Below are 20,537 nucleotides of genomic sequence, written 5' to 3'. Positions count from 1 at the left end.
TCAGTGTAAAAGTTATATTTTATTGCCATGCTACAAAATGTATGAAGTTGGCACTGATAGGGAGAAATAGAGAACAAACGGTGGGGAGGGACAGAGGGCAAAAGATGTTGTTACATATACACCAAGGTTTTAATCAACAGTGGTAAATTTTGCCAATATTAAAAATGCAAACCAAATTTAAAATGCTGATATGAAACAGCATTAAAATACAATTTATGCATAGTACAGTATCACTTATGTCTTTTATTAGAGAAATATGGAATGTTTATAAAAGAAATTAACCATAGGGGGTAAAATTCATATTTTCATATACAATTTGGCAATGGTAGTCCCACTGTTAGACAATTTTCTATAAAAGAAAAAAATTAAAAATCTAATAAGCTACCTTTATACAAAGTTGCTATATTTATGCCTTTATGTAGGAAAAAACATTTATAATGCAAATTAGGACATACAATGTTACATATCATACAACGTAATGAAAATAAAAACATAACACAAAATTTGTCCTTTATAAAATGTATACTTTGCATTTACTAATGCAAATGTGGCACACCGGTGACTACTGTACTATTAATACCAGTCCGTTTCCATGCTATCATTATCTAATTGTCATAGAATTGCAATTGTAATGATGCTACAAAGAATTGTGTTACACCCCCCAACAATGAGGAAGGAGTAATGGGGAGAGGGTTGTAAATAAGAGGAAATACAGATATGGTGCTGGTTTGGACAGAGTATATTGTGATAGGTCACAGAAGTTAAATTTTCAAGCCAAAAACATTTTCTATACATTCTGTAATTTCGTACCAATGCCTTTATTCAAATTTGGCAAACATCAGGGAAAGGTAATTAGTACCATATATCTCACATATCAGAAATATGAATGAGATGCCAATATATCAGTTACTTCTGAATGTTGTCTCTGATGGTATATCTATTTCAGGGATATATATATATATATATGTATATATATATGTATATACATATATACATATACATTTACACATACACGCATACTACACATTGCACAAAACACTCAGGCATTAAGGGTTAGGAACAGCACAGGGGGAAGTGGGAAGTACTTTTTAGCTTGTTAAAACCTTTACCTTGAGGCAAAAATATGGTGGCACATTATTGGGAAATTATAAAAACCTAAGGCCCCTGTCCCATTTTTAATAGAACATTATTGAGGTACACTTTTATATATTGTGCCACAGATTTCTTTCGGGGGGTGAGAAACACTAGTTTGACTTGTAACATTGAACTGTGGGGTCAACATCAATATCTACAAAAACAAAGACTGCTTGGCAAATTTTCATAAGTCCCAAATGTGATCTATTCTGGATATACTGGGAAGTGAAAAGCTTTTTGCTGAGTCTTCAAGAGTAAAGTGCATATCTCATCACTCCACAGCAGCAGTAAATAAAAGGAACTATTTGCCAATCTTCCTGGAGGGAGAGAAGGCACCATATTTCATTTTTAAAAGAAGATGAAATTGGGAAATAAAACACTAAGAAAAAACACAGGTAATACCCATATCAGTTTCCAACCCTGGTCTGGGATAAAAGTTGTTACGATCTGTATGAATAAAAGACGATTTTACTTGGGGGGAACAAAAAGAAACATATGAACAATGATTATATTTCCAAAACTGAAAAGTAGGATCACATGGTCTATCAACAGAATAAAATATCTAAAATTAGGTCTGTCTCAGAAAATCTGAAACATATGGCCACAATTATATTCCAACAAAATATCTCATTCTAAAATGTACCTAATAATAGGTACATTCTTCCAGGATAGAGCTTAATGCCCATTACTAGACTACTGCAAAAGACAAGTAGTGTTCTACATTACTTTTTATTAAATAGGAACACAGGTGATTTCCAGAGACACCTAGAAATTAACACCAGTTGTATGCATACATCTTCCTAATACTCATAGTACCTAAAATCAAATTCTTAGCAGACAAATTGGTCCCATTTTCATTTTTAAAGCACACAGTATTTAAAGCATAAACTGCAATGATTATATCGGAGTTACCTAAAAAATATAAAAGCTCATTAGAATCTGGAAAAAATGAAAAGAATGAGAAAAAGAAAGAAAATAAAGTATGCAACCTCCAAAATGAATAAATAGGTCAGCCCTTCCATTTGGAGGTTAATGTTCTGTCTTGACTGCTTATTTCAGAGAAAACCGTGTGTACTAATTCTGTCACAATTCTTATTCCACATTACAAAAATCATCACATAAATTTGGCACGATTAGCAATCTACTCAGAAGAAAACATAAATGCAACAATATATTAAAAATGGACACTGCAGACCTACACCACTGCTCTCTTTTTAGAGAACAGTGAACACTTTAGTAAGCACCAAGTTCACATGAAAAAAAAAAAAGAAATTCTGCTATGCACATAAACCAATGGCACTGAAAATGATAAAGACACTTAATAATTTATTTTCTTTATAATGGTCCCACTCTATTATTTTGCTAATCCATTCACTGCCTTGTAATTGGTTATTTATTGAACAGGTTAGACGCTACACGACTGAAAAACGTTTTCATGCGAAATTAACCTTAGTTACATCTGGCAGAGCCAGACCATAATCTCAAACTTCCTCATATTTAGAGAAAACGGTAAAATATTTTGCAAGGTTACCTAACCTTCTTTCCACTCTACTTTCTCTTGTCTTCTCTAGTGTCTGGGAAACAGGAACATTTTTGACTTTACAAGAGTTACATATGACTTCTTGTCAGTTTATATAAGCTTCAATTCATTTTAAATCCTAAATTATGACACATTCTCATTGCTACAAGACGTCCACTGTACCTGCTATGCCGGCACCAATCATAACATTCTATTGAAATCAAGGGATAATCAAAGATCCAGCTACAAGTGAAAGGACAGCAGAGCAGAAGAGCACGACAGTGGGCAAAGTACATCTGCAGCCGTGTGACGGGGGGAATCACCGCTAAAGTGCTGGGGAGGGTGCCCACAGAGAAAACACAGTACCTTTAGGGAACTTTGCATGTTAAAAGTAGTTTCCTTTTCTTTCTCAGCTGCTAAAGAGATCACCTATGGGCCCAAGTAAATTTTAAAATTGAGAGAATTCTTTTATCAACTTGAAAAGTAAACAGCATATAAATAAATACTGGACAAGGGCAACCCTGTTATAGAATAACAGTAAGTTCCAAATGAACCTTCAAAACCACAATTTGACAAAAATGCAAACTAAACAACAATAAACACATAGTCCAATTTCAAAACTATATACAACTGGGAACATTTTAAATTGAAAAAGACATTAAGCAACAAAATGAGACATCCCAAATACCAAAGGAAAAAAGCTGAAGGTAAATGGCGATCTAATGGCACAAATGCCTCCAGAAAACATTATTGTTAATAATCCATAGGAGAGACACTTTCAAGAGATCATGGTTCAGATTTTCAAATGTTTTCGGGTAAAGTGACCTGAGACTGCTTCTTGAGCCTATTGTAATTCCGATTAAGATATCTGGGCATGCTCTTCAAATCACATCATGAGATGAGTAATAGAAAACATTGTCTCTTTCCTGCCTTTCAACACACCAACAGCAAACCATATTCACGGACACGGGACTCTTTCTAGTAACGCTGAAGGCAAAGGAACTGACTGGTATATAAGCAGGTGTGGTACTTCTATTTCCTTTCCATATGTTTTGGCTCAAGTCAAAAAGCCTACAATTAATGAAATAAAGGATTCCTCATGTTACATGCTGGACGCCACATACCAAGAATAGTGAATCTACAAATATTACTTTCAAAGTCTAGAGTTATCTGTTAGCAATGCACATTATCAAGAGGCTTTATAGTGTTTTAAATGCCAACCATGATTTAGACATGAATGATACGCGTAAGTCCAGAATATTGATAAGAACCAACCAGCATGTCACTCACTTCAACTCAGTTTAAATAGGCACTGTGAAAATGGGAATGCTGCTGTACAGTAATGAGTAGTATATAATGAAATTAGTGTTCTTTAATGAGGACCTGCTCTACATTAATTCCCTTTAGTTAAAGAAGCACATGAAATATTCAAAAAAATCTTTTTATCAGTCTATAAAAGGAGTTAGTGTTTAGAAATGAAAATGAAGCACTTGCATCTTCATTTTTTAAAACTTCACAAAGGTGCAAACAATGTGATGCTATCCAGGCTCACATGGGCAGGTCAGTACTGTTGTGTCTAGTTTTCCTAGATGTACCATCATCGCGTGGCAGTGCTTTCTGCAGACTGGACATAGCAGCAGTTCTCTCGATGTCTATCACAGCATACAGCTCGGTGCGCCTGGTAGGGGTCTGCGGAAGGGGAGTCGTAGGCGTTTTTGGAGTCTGAGGGTTGTCAGAGTCACTGCCACCTTCCAAGTCAACCTGTATATAATTGAGCTGCCTGTGTTCTAAACTTGGGCGTCTGATATCAAAGTTAAAGACCGTCGGTGTACAGTCCCGACGCCTCGAATATTCTATTTTGTGAGCACTTGCCGGCACTGTTACATTCTCTGTATTTACGTAGTTATGCATTGGATCTAGATTATTATGGTAGCCATTCAGAGATGGGGTCTTTGGTCCTACATTGTCATCTTCATCCCTACTTAGCTTGCGGGCTTCCCAAACAGGAGGCAAAGATGGTAAATTTTCATAGTTTAATAATGCAGTTCTTCTCTGAGCTGAGTTGTTGATATTCTGGGTGTCTGAGGTACTGGCGGATGTCAGACGACCTCTCCTGACCCCTGAGGCACTAGGAGTACACAACCCATTTATATTTTCATACACCAGTTTGTTAACAGAGGGCGCCTCTCTTCGTTCATCACTGTCATATCCAGTGTCCCATTCCGTGTTATTGGCACCACTTCCACTGACTTGATCTCTCCCAAGTTTCTCTAGTTTCTCTTTTTCCATTAATTGCTTTTGAACAGGGGTTGGTCCTAAGACAAATCTGACACCTTCGGGTTCAAGAAAAATCTGAGGGTCCCTGTCCTCAACACTACTTGGTTCTTCTTTTGGCGTGTTGCTCTCAGCATTAGAAATCCTCGCCTCCAATGGGACGTGCACACTTGTGCAATTTTTCCGCTCTTCTTGCACACCTGTAGTGTTGACATAGGTATGTATCTAAACCAAACCAGGAAAAGTGAATCAGTAACTTGATGTAAAAAATAAAATTAAAAAAGTCTGACCATATCAGTTAATTAACTTTCTCTTCAAAAATACTTATTTTGAAGCTTTTGTACTTGTTTTTTTACTAATATAAAGGGGTGAGGAGGGATACAGAAATGTTATCTTCCTAACTTAATAAAGGAATAACTAACATTCAACATTATACATAATAGGAAAAGAAGCATTCTGTAAAAAACAAAAATCAGGAACAAATAGGGATTATCATTTTGATGTTCTAGAAATTCTCATGAATGCATTAAAACATGATTCACAAATAAGAAATAACAGTATTAGAAAGAGACAAATTTACCATTATTTACAGATGATCTGACTACATAAAGAGATAAACCTTATCAGATTTAATAAGTTCCGTAAAATGCATAGATATAAAAGTAAACACCACCTATTAAGAAATAATCACTAAAATGATAATGAAAAGCTCAATGGTATTTTGGGGGGACGATATAAAGTCTATAGATAAAATATGAAGAACTCAAAAAAAAGTCAAAATTGAGGGAAATGTAATTACAGTGAGAACTCATATACAATGTAAAGAACACAAAGAAATGAATTTAGAATGATAAAAATTTCCTAATGATAAACGACCATATGGTTTACAAAAGATAAGAATAACTAATACATAACAATGTTTACCAGATACTTCGTTCTTCAAAGGAAAAGTAGAATAGTCAGGAATATTAAACAGCTCTATCAAAACACTGACAACAAAACCTATCTTCCTGCTAGTAATCCACTAATTATAAAAACTAATATCAGAAGCATCATGAATTCCTTATCCACTGGAGGTTATTATAACAGGAATTGCCATTAGTTATTTCTCTTTATATATAGATAAACCTCTCCTGTGAACTCACAAACTACTATAATTCTAAGTTTCCCTAAACACATGTACATATTTCAGCATATGTCATCAAATATATGCTGTTTTCTCTGATTCTTCACCACAAAAGTCATACATAAACAGTAAAAGCTAAAATTCAAACTGACTGAAATCTTCAACTCCATACTTGAAGCTACACATGCTGTTATCCTGACACAGACAGCACTTACTTGTTCCTCAGCCACAAGCAAAGGGTGTGTAGATTCTTCGCCTACGGAAGGCAGGCGTGCACTCCCCACAGAAGGGTGTCTGCTTGAAGGATGGGATGAAGCATCTCCAAACGAGGGGTATCGGGGATATCCATTAGGTAAGTTCTGAGCAGCAAACCCCGGAGCTGAGGTTTTGTTTGTTTATTGGTTTAAGAAAAACAGGATACAGGGGCAGGGGAGAGAGAATAGAAATAAGTGAGACCCAATTTGCACTGAGGATTAAAGAAGGTGTTCCTGCTAAGACATGGCAGAAATCAGAGCACAAATAGTGCCTTCTCTACGCCAACTTTCCATTCACATTTTAAGTTAATATGTAACATTTAATGTTATCTTATTAAAATTATTAAAAATCATTATAATTATAGCTAACAGTTTTTAAAAACTGCCAACCAGTATACTTATGTTAGCCAATGCTGATGTCTAACATTTTATAGACTAAATATCCATAGTGTACAGTTTATAAATGTCTGCTATTAAAAATACAAGAGGGAAAATGGGTACATACTTGTAGGTGTCCGAGGTGTTCTGGGGACTTCCAATTCTGTCTGATGAGTATTCCTTTCAACAACTGGCTCTTCCACCACATTTATACTATTATTTTGCATAATCTCTTGCAACATGTTAAATAATTCTTCTGCACGAGCACACTTAAAGGCAAAGATTCCTACAAATACAAACCACAAGGGAGCAATGGTTACCACACCTTTTAAAAAGAGATAGATGCACCTGTCAAAGAACAAAATTGTAAAATAAGCATTCTGTGTACCAAGAGTAAGAAAGGCCTTTTAAATAAGTGTCTGATAAATTAATGATACCCTCTGTTTCAAAATATAAACACAAAAGGAAGTTCACAGAATACTTTTCATTTATCTAAGGGAGATGGCTCAAAATAAAGGCAGACAAAAACAAGATTTGCACATACTTCAGTCTGCCTTTTAACAGCAGGGGGCGCCCAACTCACCATTACTAAGGTGATCCTCCACCATTTGACAAACCTTGGTCTGTTACCATGTTTAACTATGGTAATAATTCTGTAAGGTAGGAATTGCCATTCACCTCTGATAGAGAAAAACTTTGATGCTCAACAGAAGTAACTTGCCCAAGGCCTCCCAAGTAGTAGCAAAAAAAAATCAAACTCTACTGTTTAACTCTAAAGTTTAGGTTCTTTTCTCAATAAGTTATAACAGTAAAAACACAAAGTCAATTTATTGGCACTAATCATTTACTGAAAATCTTAAAGATAATGTGAGTCAAAATCCTGGACATCGAGAACGTGCTTAATAAATGCTTGATAAGTGAATATATAGTTAACGATATCTCTTTTCTTAACAATGCACTTATTTGGGTTATTTTTTCTATCAGGATAAAGTAAAATATTCAACAATATATACAGAATAACTGAAAGTTATTTCACGTACTTCAAGTGATGTTTGGAAGGGGAAAAAAGGCTCTACCTACCTTGTCCAGTTTGACACCGTCGACCACTTTCAAAAGAAAAGAGATTCGAATCATAGCCATAGCGTCGCAGGCAGAGGTAGTGCCATTTTACCGAGTCACGTTTGCGAGTATATAAAATCAGTTCTGTGTCTGTAAGTTCCATTATACCAGAACCTAACTCATTCCCATCATCATCCACATTAATGACCTAAAAAAGAAAGTTTAATTAGTGCTACCTAATGCCCCTCCTTGACAGACGTACACATATTTCACCAATTTGTGAGGAAAACACATTGTTGCCAATTGGTTCAGTTACTGGTTCCTATGTTAGTTCATGCACAACCAATGTGTGTGGGGGGCATGGGCTACGCAGCAGTGGAATACCTGGTTCATATATGTGAGAACATACATTCCCACTGGGGAAATATGATACACAAACAAACTGCACACCACAAAACTGTATGTGATTGACAAATGAGTACAACGGAGGCTACAAAAGGCAGGAACTGCGGCCTCAGGTTGTTGGAGAAGCCTTCACATAAGAAGAGGAGGGACTTTAGCTGGGTCTCGGGTATAATTAAATTTAGATAGGAAATGAAGTGAAGAGGGATGGCTGGTGGGTCAGGATTTGTAGGGCATATCCTCAAGATGCAGTTACAGCAGAGACAAAGAAGGTATGTGTCAGAGAGACCAAGACAAGACTGGCACAGAGTTGATGTTAAGGGAAGGCCTTACACTACTGAGTTTCAGAAAAGGGGCAGAGACTATGAAAAATAGACAACACTTAAGGAGAACTTACTATACCCCTGGAACTGGGCAAAGCGCTTTACATGTATTTTTCCCATTTAATTCTCATAACACTCCTAAACTGCAGGTACTACTATTTTCTCCATCCTACAAAAATGAAACAAAGAGTGATCATGTAACCTGTCCCAAGGTCACAAAGCTACGAAGCAACAGGATTGTGACCTACACCTAAGTTTGTGTGATCCACAGGCTGTGCTTCATAGCAGATGGAAGTCAGACTACAAGAAACACTAAATGGCTGTGGATGATTAAGGAATGGAGCATTTAGCCGCTGGTAACAGAATACCACAGAAATCTCAGAATGGTGAAAGAGGAAGATTAATTTGATGTCAACTGCAGAACGGATCAGAGGTGACTCAAGATAGAGTCCTGTTAAGAAATTATCGAGGCATGAGGCAATGACTGGAGGTGGTGACAGGACTAAAAAGGAACCCATAAAACGGCATTTTGAAGAATGTAATACCAGAACTGTGTGGCTAATTGAATACAGAGGGACAAAGGGGACCAAAGGGAAAGTCAAAAAAGGATTCCACACTGTCAGTAAGAAAATATCATCATCATTTGTTCAAATAAGAAAAAGCAGAGTGGACAAAAAAGGAAATGAAAGGGTTTGGAGAAAAAAGTGAGAAAGTAAGATACATTAAGTCAAGTAAAAGAATATCGAAGTAGGCAGTGAGAGATGTAACTCAACCAGTTTTACTGACCTTAAACTTGTTCCGATGGTTATCTGGGACAGTGTCTTTATCTGGACAGCTACAACAGCTACCCATGGCTTCTTTCAGAAGACCATGTGAGCACTACATGAAAGATAATTTGGAAAAAATTATTAGATGTAGGATACAGAAATCATAGAATAGAAAAAGATTTTAGAAATCATCTAATACAGCCATGCTTTATTTTGATGAGGAAAATTAAGCCCAAGAAGATATATGGCTGGCGCTAAATTTAACGTAAATAGCTGGTGAATTTTGCTCAGTGACAAGAATAATTTTGTGAGGCAGACTTCATAGACCTCAAATTTCCAGTTAATTTGCAAAGGTCTGCCTATTTTAAAATTATCTTTAAAAACAAACCAATTTAAGATCTTACATGTAACTATTTAAACAAAGTCATTCACAGAATTAACCTTTTATGCCTTATCAGGAATTTCATGTCCCTCTTTTAAGAAATATCGAAAGGCAGGATAGATTTCTGGCCTGGCAGAAAAAATGATTTTATTACTCATTGTAGCATCTTTTTTTGTACTCCACCAGACAAGAGTTCATTGGTAAACAGAACACAAATTTGGAACAGTTCATTAAGATGGAAAGACAACTCAAAATTCAAGCAGTAACGTAATAGCGAACATTGGCAAAACTGAAACAGCATATCTATCCAATCCTTCTTTCTCACAGAAGATTACAGATATGAGATTATAGGTGATTATAGGTGACATTAAGTGTTCACCTTGGAACACTTTGTTGGAGTGAACACTCCAAACAAAGGAAAAATTCAAAACATCACTTACAAACAAAGAATCAGAATGAATATGACAATATTTGAAAAAAGGGGAGGAAAGAATCACAAGCTACTAAACATTAAAAACATAAATCTGATTAAAACTTGCTTAAAATTCTTCGGTGGATCTTTACTACCTTCAGGGGAAAATTCCAAGCTTGTCAATACGACATGAGGTCCTTCCCATCTGGTTCCTATCTACTGATCTAGGTTATGCTAACCTCCTTCTCGCTGCTTTGTCCCCAACACAGTTTCCCCAGAGCATCTTGTTCTTTCACACCCTTCCATGCTGCTCCTCGTCTGCTGCTTTTTATTCCTCACGATTGAACCCTGAGTGCAGGGCCTTCAGGAAGCCTTCTCTGCCTCCAACCAACTGGGCGAGTTATACTTCTTATGTATCCTCTCAAAGCACCCTGGGCTTCCCAATATCATAGTGTCTTTCAACTGCTTACTTAGTGGAAATTGTGGAAGATTATCTGTTTACTTATCTATCTTCTTCTATCACTTTTGATTTTTATTACTCGGGGATGAACCTTATTCAGTTTTGCATTTGCTATGCCTAACACATCACCTAGCACATACTAGCACACAGTAGGTGCTCTCAGTCTCTTGTGAGCTTAATGAACTGTACTAAACAAAGGTAAAGCATGTCTGACAGGTGTTAATATTAAGAAGATGGAAAAAGCATCCTAGTGTGTAAACCAAAAAGTGATAAAATAGTAAAATTAATTATGATTCATTTTAGTATTTTGCTAAGTATCGTGGTGTACAGATGATTTAAGTCACAGTATGTACCTCTGAAGAGTCATGAGTCCAAAGGGAGAGGCAGAGATGAAAATAGATGATACATTGTGATATACCTTATATTAGAATATGCGAAGAGTTCTGTGCGCACAGAGAAGGGAGCAACTAACTCCATGGGTTAGGCAGGGAGGAAGCACCACTTGAGCTGGTACTTAAAAAGTTGAGCAGAAATGGTGTGCTGGGCAAAAAATAGAAATAAGTACTTGAGAAGTGTGTGCAAAGACAGGTCATGAAAGGCTGCACCGCATTCAGGAGCAAGTGAGGCACCCAGTACAACTGGAGTACAGGGTACGCTGTAACACAAGCAGGGCCCAAACCACAGCATCCTGAACAGCGAGGCAGGGATCTGAGATTCCAACCACCCGGAAGCTAGCTGCCTCCAATGTCCCCACAGCGAAACGGACACGGCTCCATCACGGCATTCACCACGTTCCATTGTAATATTTCTGTCTCACTACCCACTTCACTTCTCCTGAAGAGACAAACCTTGTCTTCTAAATTTTCTAGGGCACTAAGCAGACTGCTTGAGGTAGCACACGCGCCATAGTATTTAATTTTTAAAAATTAATAAATCCTTAATAAATTATAGGATGCGGAGGCAAAAGGACATTTTAAAAACTTTTTTAAAGCAGAAGGATAACTGATAAACAGAAAAAGTATTCTCAAAATTACATGTCCATCCTCACTGTTCACCTCCTTGTGAACATAAAGAGCTAAAAGATTACTACGGTGTGGCTTTGGCCTCAAAACATGGTGCCTCAAAGGAATGTTTTTAAACTAATTCTCAAAAGGAGTAGAAAAATTATTCTTCTGCTAGCCACCTTCACAAGCTACCCGTTCAAGCAGCACCTCCTGTGCTGGGATGGTTATGTGAGGGGTGGTGCAACCTACTTGGGGATTGTATGCATACACACTGAATTTTAATTTTAGTTCACTACAATAACTAATGTAAAGCCTAACATGGGATACAAAAGCCGTGTACACCAGACCAAGGAGAACAGATTTTATCCTACACATGATGGAAAGCCACTGAAGAATTTTAAGCAGGAAAGTGAGATGGTCAGACTTCATTTTCAATATATCCATCTGCAGGAAAATTTAAGTGGGGGTTTAGCTTAGAGGAAGGGAAACCAGTTAGACTATTGAAAAAAGAAATATGCTAAAAACTTAAAACCAGAGCAATGATAGTGGGGATAAAGATGAAGAAGATGAATTTAATAAATATTTCCAAAGACAAGTCAGCAGCACTGAGTGACGTGAGGTGTAAGGGAAGGCAAAGGCAGTCTCCAATGCAGGCAGTTTCCTATGCTGGCTCCATCATCTGATAGGAAAAAATGGTGGTCTTCCAGTGGAAGTGGTGGTGAGCAGTTCAGTTATAGACGTGTTAAACAGAGATTTCAGAGAACAATAAAATGGAGATATACAATAGAAAGCTAAGTACATGAGTAGGGGTTTGAAGGAGGTAAAATATTGGAATGCATGTGGTACTTAAGGCTATAAAACAGAAGACTGACCAAGGACAGTATAAAGAGTGATCTGAGGTTGAAATCCTGAGGAACACAAATGTGTAAGCACTGGAATAGAGAGAAACAACTGAAAAAGAAAAAAGATCAGACTACTACAAACTAAGAAAAGAAAGTGTCAAGAAGGAAGGTTCCATCCATGGAGTGGTAGAGGCAGAAACCAAACTGCAGTGAGCAAATGGAAGATAAGGAAGTGGCCCTCCAGAGAGTGGAAAGTGCACTTTCAGTAACAGGCTGAGGAAGTAAAACGAACAGCACTAGGGTATGGGTAGACATGGGTTCAAAAGAAAATATGATGACTGGGTTATTTACTGTTTTGAGATGACATAGATTTATGCAGGTTTGTTATCAGTAGGTCAGGAAAGGTTTGAAAATATAGGGGGGCAGAAAAAGGAAAGAAAAGGGTTCTTGATGGATCAAGAGAGAGGGGAAGACGAAAGAAGATGTTCCAGGGCCCAGACTCAGAAGTCTGAGTCTGATGAACAGGAGGAGAAATTCTCATCCTCTGAGGAGACAGGGAAGAAAATAAGGACATGTAGAGAGTACAGTGGAGAAGCTAAAGTAGATTAACATCTATTACCCTAAATATCCTTTGTAAAACAGGAGGCAGGTATGCAAAACAAGTAGAATGATGGGAGTATTTGCTGAGGAGTGACCCAAGAAAGGTAGCAGGGTTATCAAGTAGGTTGCACTAAAATCTCAGCAGAGGCTGGGAAGTAAAACTATGCTGTTTCTCTAGCTGTGCTCAGCAGTCCAGTAGGCAGACTGCTCACCTGACCTAGTGTCAAAGGGTCAGAGGACAAAAAAATTAAAAGATACTGCAATACGAGGGGGGCAGAGTTGAAGTGATGCTCATCAGGTCTTGTCAGGAAAGAAGAAGGCTGGCAGAATGGGACAAAGTGCAGGCAAAAAGAAACAGGGGGCCTCAGTAAGGTTCAATAGGCTTAATTAGTATGAGACAGAAAATGAAAGAACTGGAACAACGGGCAGTTGTGATCAATTTCCAATATAGAAGGAGACTTTTCATCCACATCTCCGACTCCTCTGCCCGAACCACAAACTTCTAGGCAAGGAGAAAGGCAAGATACTAGATACTCCACATTTATGACCACCAGACTAATATTTGGAGACCACATCTGAGTTATATAGACCTAATATGATGCACTAATACTGTAAACACTTGATGAGAAACCAAATGATCTCATGATCTTATAGCACCAAGTTCATAACTCAGCAAAAACACAAATAAACTCATGATTCTCCCTTAATAAAGCAACTTAGGAAAGTAACTAGAGTACATTCAAGAACAAAAGGTAGCTACTTTGGTATGATCAATATTGCAGCAATATAAAAATATTTGCTGAGTATTTTTAATTAGTAAACACCATCTTAGTTTAATTAAAGCCATTTGTCCTTATTCTTTGGAGGTGGGAGGTAATTGCAAATCAGGAGGCAAAATGAATGCATCCAAGAAAACATTATTAGATTTCCAGGCAAAATCATGGCTTAAGTGAATGCTGTATTTCCTCTCAAGACCACATCAAAATCACAACTAAAGTACAGAACAACCATCACTGAGAATCTCCAGAAGTCTAGCAGAACCGAAGTCCTACAACTAAGGACATACAGTAGAAGCCACCTTGAGACTGGCAGGAGGGGCTGAGACGAGGACAAACTGACCCCACACCCACGTGTGACCATTAAAAATAGTGAGGGATATTTTGGCTGCAGAGGGGGCTTGCTCCCAGAGGAGCAAGGGGTGCCAGCCTTACAACAGGTTCAGTGCCAGGGAGAGAAGGCCCCATAATTTCTGGCTGTGAAAACCAGTAGAGATTGTGGCTGAGTGAGACGACGAGGGCTGCTGGAGTCCCAGGTGCTCCTCTTAGAGGGCCTGTACATAGACTTATCGCTGACGAACACACTAGCTCTCAGCTCCAGCACTGGGGCAGCAGCTAGAAAGGCTCCAGGGACATACAGAGAGGAACTGAACTGTCTGGCTTTAGGGTGAGGGCTGAAGATGCATCTTTCTCACAGACAGAGGAGCTGGTGGAAGTCATTCTTTGTTGAGCCCTAGCCCCTCCTGGTGTGCAGGCACAGGTGACCACCATACCTGAGCGTCCATCAACTTGGCTAATACTGTTCGTTCATTCTCCCCGCCCTGGTAATTCCCTGAAACCTTGCCCTACCCAACGTTTGGGCACACCTAATCCGCTTCCAGATGTTTTTCTGTACAAAAGGACTGTTTTGTGTCATGCGTCACTTTCCTAAAATCTCTTAAAGGTTCACAAAACCCAGAAAAGCAGCATCTGGCTTCAGTGTGTCCTGTACCTCTGGCTGAACAACCCTAAGCCCAGCAGTAGCGACAGTCAGCCTTGGTTTGTGGCTTGGCCTCTCAAGGCACCTCCAAGCCCAACGTGGGTGGTGGCCATCTGTGGATTACTTTGTGGCTCAAGCCAGTGGCCCCTGGCAGGGCACCAGGTGTAGCTAACCTTGTTCTGCAGTGGGTCCCCTCACAAAAGGTTCCAGGGCTGGTATGCCCAGTGGACAGCTTTGGACCAAGCTGGAGCATCACCAGGCCACCTCCAAGGAGGACACACCCAAAGGGCAGACTAAGCAGGTACCAGAACCCTGCTAAAGCAAATTTTCCTCTGTAGGGTCAGCACCTGCACAACAGCTCCTCCACTGTAGTCATAGCCAGTCCTTACAACCAATCAGCCCGAGGATCAATCCCTCCCAATGATGTGCAAATAAGCAACAGCAACCAAGGTTCAACTACAAGAGGAGGGCACACACATCCCACACAAAAGACATACCGGGAACAACCGATCTTGGTGACCAGGCAGACTGTACCATTGGGCCCCATAGCACACCTATTACATAAGGCCACTCTACTAAGACTGGGAGGCATAGCAGTCCTACCTAATACATAGAAGTAAACACAGGCAAAACAGGGAGATGAAGAAACATGTCCTAAATTAAAGAACAGAACAAGGCTCCAAAAAAAGGAACTAAACAAAATGGAGACAAGCAATCTACCAGATGCAGAGTTCAAAACCCTGGTTATAAGGATGCTCAATGATCTCAGGAAGAACTTCAACAGAGAGACAGGAAACATAAAACTAGAAATAGACCACATTAAAAAAAAAAGTCAGAAATAAAGAATACAATAACTGAAATGAAGAATACAGAGGAAATCAACAGATTAGATGAAGCAGAGGATCGAATCAGTGATTTGGAAGATATGGTAGCAGGAAACACCAAACCAGAACAGCAAAACAAAAAAAGAACCCCAAAACATGAGAATAGTTTAAGGGGCCTCTGGGACAACATCAAGTGTATCAACATTCACATTACAGAGGTACCAGTAGGAGAGAGAGAGCAAGAAATTGAAAACCTATTTCAAGAAATAACGGAAAACTTCCATAACCTGGTGAAGGAAATAGACACGTCAGTCCAGAGAGTCCCAAAGTACAGAAAGTCCCACACAAGATGAACTCAAAGGAGGTCCACACCAAGATACATCATAATTAAAACACCAAAGGTTAAAGACAAAGAAAGAATCCTAAAAGCAACAAGAGAAAAGAAGTTAGTTACCTACAAGGGAGCTCCCATAAGACTATCAGCTGATTTCTCAACAGAAATTTTGCAGGTCAGAAGGAATTGGCAGGAAATAGTCAAAGTGTTGAAAAGCCAGGACCCACAACCAATACTGCTCTATGCAGCAAAACTATCACTTAGAATTGAAGGACAGATGAACAGCTTCCCAGACAAGAAAAATCTAAAGGAGTCCATCACTACCAAATCAGTATTACAAGGAATCTTAGAGGGACTACTTAAAGACGGGGAAAAAATATAATAAAATATATGAATAATAAAATGGCAATAACCACACACTATCAAAAATTACTCTAAATGTAAATGGATTAAATGTTCCAATCAACATATAAGGTGGCCAAATGGATAAGAACACAAGATCGTTACATATGCTGCCTATAAGAGTCTCACTTCAGATCAAAAGACACATGTACACTGTAGGTAAAGAGATGGGGAAAACATATTTCATGAAAATGAAAACAAAAGAAAAAAAGCTGGTGCAGCAATACTTATATCAGACAATATAGACTTTAAAACAAAGGCGATAACAAGAGACAAAGCAGGACGCAGTAATCTCATTTCTGGGTATTTATCTGAAGAAACCCAAAATGCTACTTCGAGGAGATATGTGTATCCATATTATTCATTGCAGCACTGTTTACAATGGCCAAGATGTGGAGGCAGCCTGGGTGTCTGTCAATGGAAGAACGGATATAGAGAAGGTGTTACATGTATACAAAGGAATATTGATCGGCCCTGAAGGGTATTGTGCTGAGTGGAGTATGTCAGACAGAGAAAGACAGATGCAATGTGACTTTGCTAATACGTGGAATCTAAAGAACAAAATAAACAAACAAACAAAACAGAAACAAACTCAGATACAGAGAACATTTTGATGACTGCCAGATGGGAGGGGGGTTGGGAGTTGGTCAAAAAGGGGAACGGATTAAGAAATACAAATTGGTTGTTATACAGCAGTCATGGGGATGTAATGTACAGCATGGGAAATATAGTCAGTAATACTGTGACAGCGTGGTACAGTGTCAGATGGCTGGACTTATCATGGTGATCACTTCTTTAGGTTTATAAATGTTGAATAACTATGATGTACCCCTGAAACTAATATAATGTTGTATGTCAGCTATATTTTAATAAAAATCTTTAAAAAAAATAAAAATTAAATTGTATACATTAAAAAAAAGAAACATTAAAATCTCTTGTTTAAAAAATATAATTGTGAACTTAATGATTTTTTTAAAGGTAAAATTCAACTTACCCAGATGTGGCCATTAATATTCTTAGCCTCTGCTGCAGCATCAGGAGTTGACTCATACTTCAAAATACCATGTTTTCTTTGTTTGATGACTTAGCCTAGAAACAGTAGAAAAAAGTCGACAATTTCTTACTTCTTTTAAAATAATTTTCCTTATGAGACATCAGGCAACACTGTTAGTTCAATTCTCTATTTAAACTCAAACCTGTAAAAATTTAATTAAAACTATTTAATATATAAGACGTATTTTTTAAATAAGTATAATGTATAGACGTTATCTTTAACATGGCCTTTTCAAAAGAAAAAGTGAAAATGCAATAGTCTGAGTTCTATGATGTTTGGATATTAGGACCTTTAGAAGCCACTGATTCTAGCTTCTCCACTATAGTTATGACACTGGACAAACCACCTGTCTATATGTAATCTCCTCAGCCATAAAAATGAGGTTAGACTAAATAACCTACAAAAGTTCCTCTCCAGCTCTAAAACCCTCTTTTAGCCAGTGGCAGGCTAACCCACCTCCAGTCACTTTTCTTAAACCTCACCATCACTCCTCCAAGAGGTGACTCTCTTTAGAATCCCCCCTCTGTATTTTCCTACTCTACAAGATGCCTCACATCCAAATCAAGGAGTCAGTGATCAGAAAACAGTCCATAGGAATAAGCATACCACAGTCACAGTACAACAGAAATTACAGCAATCGATTACAACCTAGAGTTTCAAGAGATTTCAATATCTTTTTGAAATTTTTCTGTCAATTTATTCACTTTTTACAAGCACAGGAAAAAGTCAAACTCACTCAAACACAGGCACTAACATTTACTGAATAGCTACACCATATCAGGCAGTATGTTAGGGATTTTGTAAATAGTCTCATTTTAATCTATATGTTAACTAGAGTTAACAAACACGATTGATATCCAGAACAAATATTTCCAAAACCATGAACATGTATTCAATCAAAAATTTCAATTTTGGATTTCAAGCCTATCTATAAAATCAGTGGTTCAGCTGGGTATTTGCTTATGTCCCTCATAAGCTGCTGCTACACCGCACATTACGGTGGGCAGCAACCCAATGTCTCTTCCTTCACATACCCTTCTTTCCTCTAGAAGCTTAACACACATCATGCTTTGTCTCTAGCTTGTAAAACTGTCCAGCTAATTGTATCACAATCCATTTCTCTTATATGAATACATATTGTTTTCCTATTCCTCTCTTTTAAGAGATTTTAGTCAATTACCTCAGGAAAATCTCTCTTCCTCTCTTTATTCATTCCACTTACAAGCATCCCACAACTCCCATCCCAAAATTAGTTCAATCATAGATTAATCATAGTAAAAACGATTAAGAGAAAGAGAGTAATCCATCCAAAACGTTATATCAAGGAAAAGTCCTAAGTTTTGAAATGAAATACATTAAAGAATCAATGTACCAACCTATAAAGCTCTTGAAAATATTAAAAAGCCTCCATTGGAATCCCTAGAAACTTTTTATTCTGTCCCACCTTCTTTTTTTCCTTTTTCCTATTTTTTTATTGTAGTAAAATAAACATAACATAAAATTTACGGTCTTTTAAGTATAATTTCAGTATTGTTAAATAGATTCAATATTGTTGCGTATCCAATATCCAGAACATCTTCATCTTGCAAAATTCAAACTGTATACCCATTAAACAACTCACTTTCCCGCTCCCCAAATCTTGGCGACCCCCATTCTACTTTGTTTGTATAAGTCTGACTACGCTAGATCCCTCACACAAGTGAGATCACACAATATTTATCTTTTTGTACCTGCCTTAACTTAGCATAATGACCTTAAAGTTCATTCATGTTGTAGCATGTGTCAGAATTTTTCCTTTTTAAGGCTGAATAATATTCCACTGTATGAGGTGTGATAAAAAAAATTATGGTGAATGCTGCTGCCAAGTGCCATCCAACAGAAAGGCAGGGGTTTGCAATACAGGAAGTGGCCTGTCAACCCTTAGTAACAGTGACAAGTTTCATCTTGTTCCTGTCAGTCAGGTGTAAGCTGAGAGAAGTTGAGAAGGTGTTTTAAAGTGTGCCATAAAATCATCCTCCATCGTGACAATGCTCTGTATCACACATCGCTTCATGGCCATTTCTGTCAAATAAAACATTAAGGTGTGTCCTCAACCACCTTATTCACCAGATCTGGCACCATGTGACTTCTGGCTCTTCCCCAAAGTCAAAATGACCATGAAAGGTAAACATTTTAAACCAATTCAGGACATTGAAGCAGCCATGACAGTGCAACTAAAAACACTCACGAACAAGGACTTCCAGAACTGCTTCATAAAATGGCAAGAACGATGGGACAAGTGTGTTTGAAGCGAGGGCGAGTATTTTGAGGGGGATTAATGGCAATGTGTCTTTTACTGTAATAATTTTTTTTTATTTAAACATTCACCATATTTTATCACACCATGTATGTATATACCAAATTTTGCTTATCCATTCATCTGTTGTTGGACATTTATCCACGTTTTGGTTGTTGTGAATAATGCTGCTACAAATACGGACGTACATATATTTCTTCGAGACCTCTTTTCAGTTATTTTGGACATAGACTCAGAAGTGGTATTTTACTGTATCATATGGTAATTCTATTAATAATTTTTTGAGGAACTGCCACACTGTTTTCTGCAGCAGCCATGCCATTTTCATTCCCACCAGCAATGCAAAAGGGTTCCAATTTCTTCACATCCTTGCTAACATTTGTTGTTTTCTGGGGCTTCTTGTTTGTTTGTTTGTTATTAGCCATCCTAATGGGTGTGAGGCGGTATCTCATTGTAGTTTTGATTGCATTTCCCTAATGATTAGTGATGTTGAGCATCTTTCCATGTGCTTATTGGCCATTTATTTATCTTCCTTAGAAAAATGTCTATTCAAGTCTTTGGCCCATTTTTGAAATCAGGTTCTTCTGTGGTTGAATTTTAGAAGTTCTTTATATATGCTGGGTATTAACCCTTATCAAATATGATTTGCAAATATTTTCTCCATTCTGTGAGTTGACTTTTGCACTCCGTTGATAGTGTCTTTTGATGTACACATTTTTTTTATTTTTCATGAGGTCCAATTTATTTATTTTAGCCTTTATTGCCTGTGCTTTTAGGGTCATATCTAAGAAAGCATTGTCATATCCAAAGTTGAGAAACTTTTGTCCTTTGTGTTCTTCTAAGAATTTCATTGTTTTATGCCTTACATTTAGATCTTTGATGCATTGTAATTTTTGTATGTGGTAATAGGTAAAGATTAAAGTTCATTCTTTTACC

At 37.7% G+C, this 20,537-nt stretch overlaps 1 protein-coding gene across 1 annotated transcript in view; it reads right to left on the bottom strand.

Annotated features, from left to right (window-relative positions):
- The window catches only part of FRS2 (fibroblast growth factor receptor substrate 2), a 99,901-nt gene continuing 79,364 nt past the window's right edge, over positions 1-20,537 (bottom strand). The window contains exons 2-7 of the mRNA XM_081061067.1: positions 17,246-17,340; positions 9,256-9,348; positions 7,766-7,952; positions 6,813-6,971; positions 6,269-6,432; positions 1-5,152 (exon numbers count right to left, since the gene is read on the bottom strand). Coding sequence (XP_080917193.1) covers positions 4,202-5,152; positions 6,269-6,432; positions 6,813-6,971; positions 7,766-7,952; positions 9,256-9,321 — 1,527 coding nt within the window. The 5' untranslated portion in view covers positions 9,322-9,348; positions 17,246-17,340 and the 3' untranslated portion in view covers positions 1-4,201. The remainder of the gene's footprint in view (positions 5,153-6,268; positions 6,433-6,812; positions 6,972-7,765; positions 7,953-9,255; positions 9,349-17,245; positions 17,341-20,537) is intronic.

Source organism: Rhinolophus hipposideros, assembly GCF_964194185.1.
Source record: "Rhinolophus hipposideros genome assembly, chromosome: 9".
NCBI lineage: Eukaryota > Metazoa > Chordata > Mammalia > Chiroptera > Rhinolophidae > Rhinolophus > Rhinolophus hipposideros.
The sequence above is the reverse complement of the archived record's forward strand: the minus strand, read 5'-3'. Positions and strand labels throughout refer to the sequence as shown.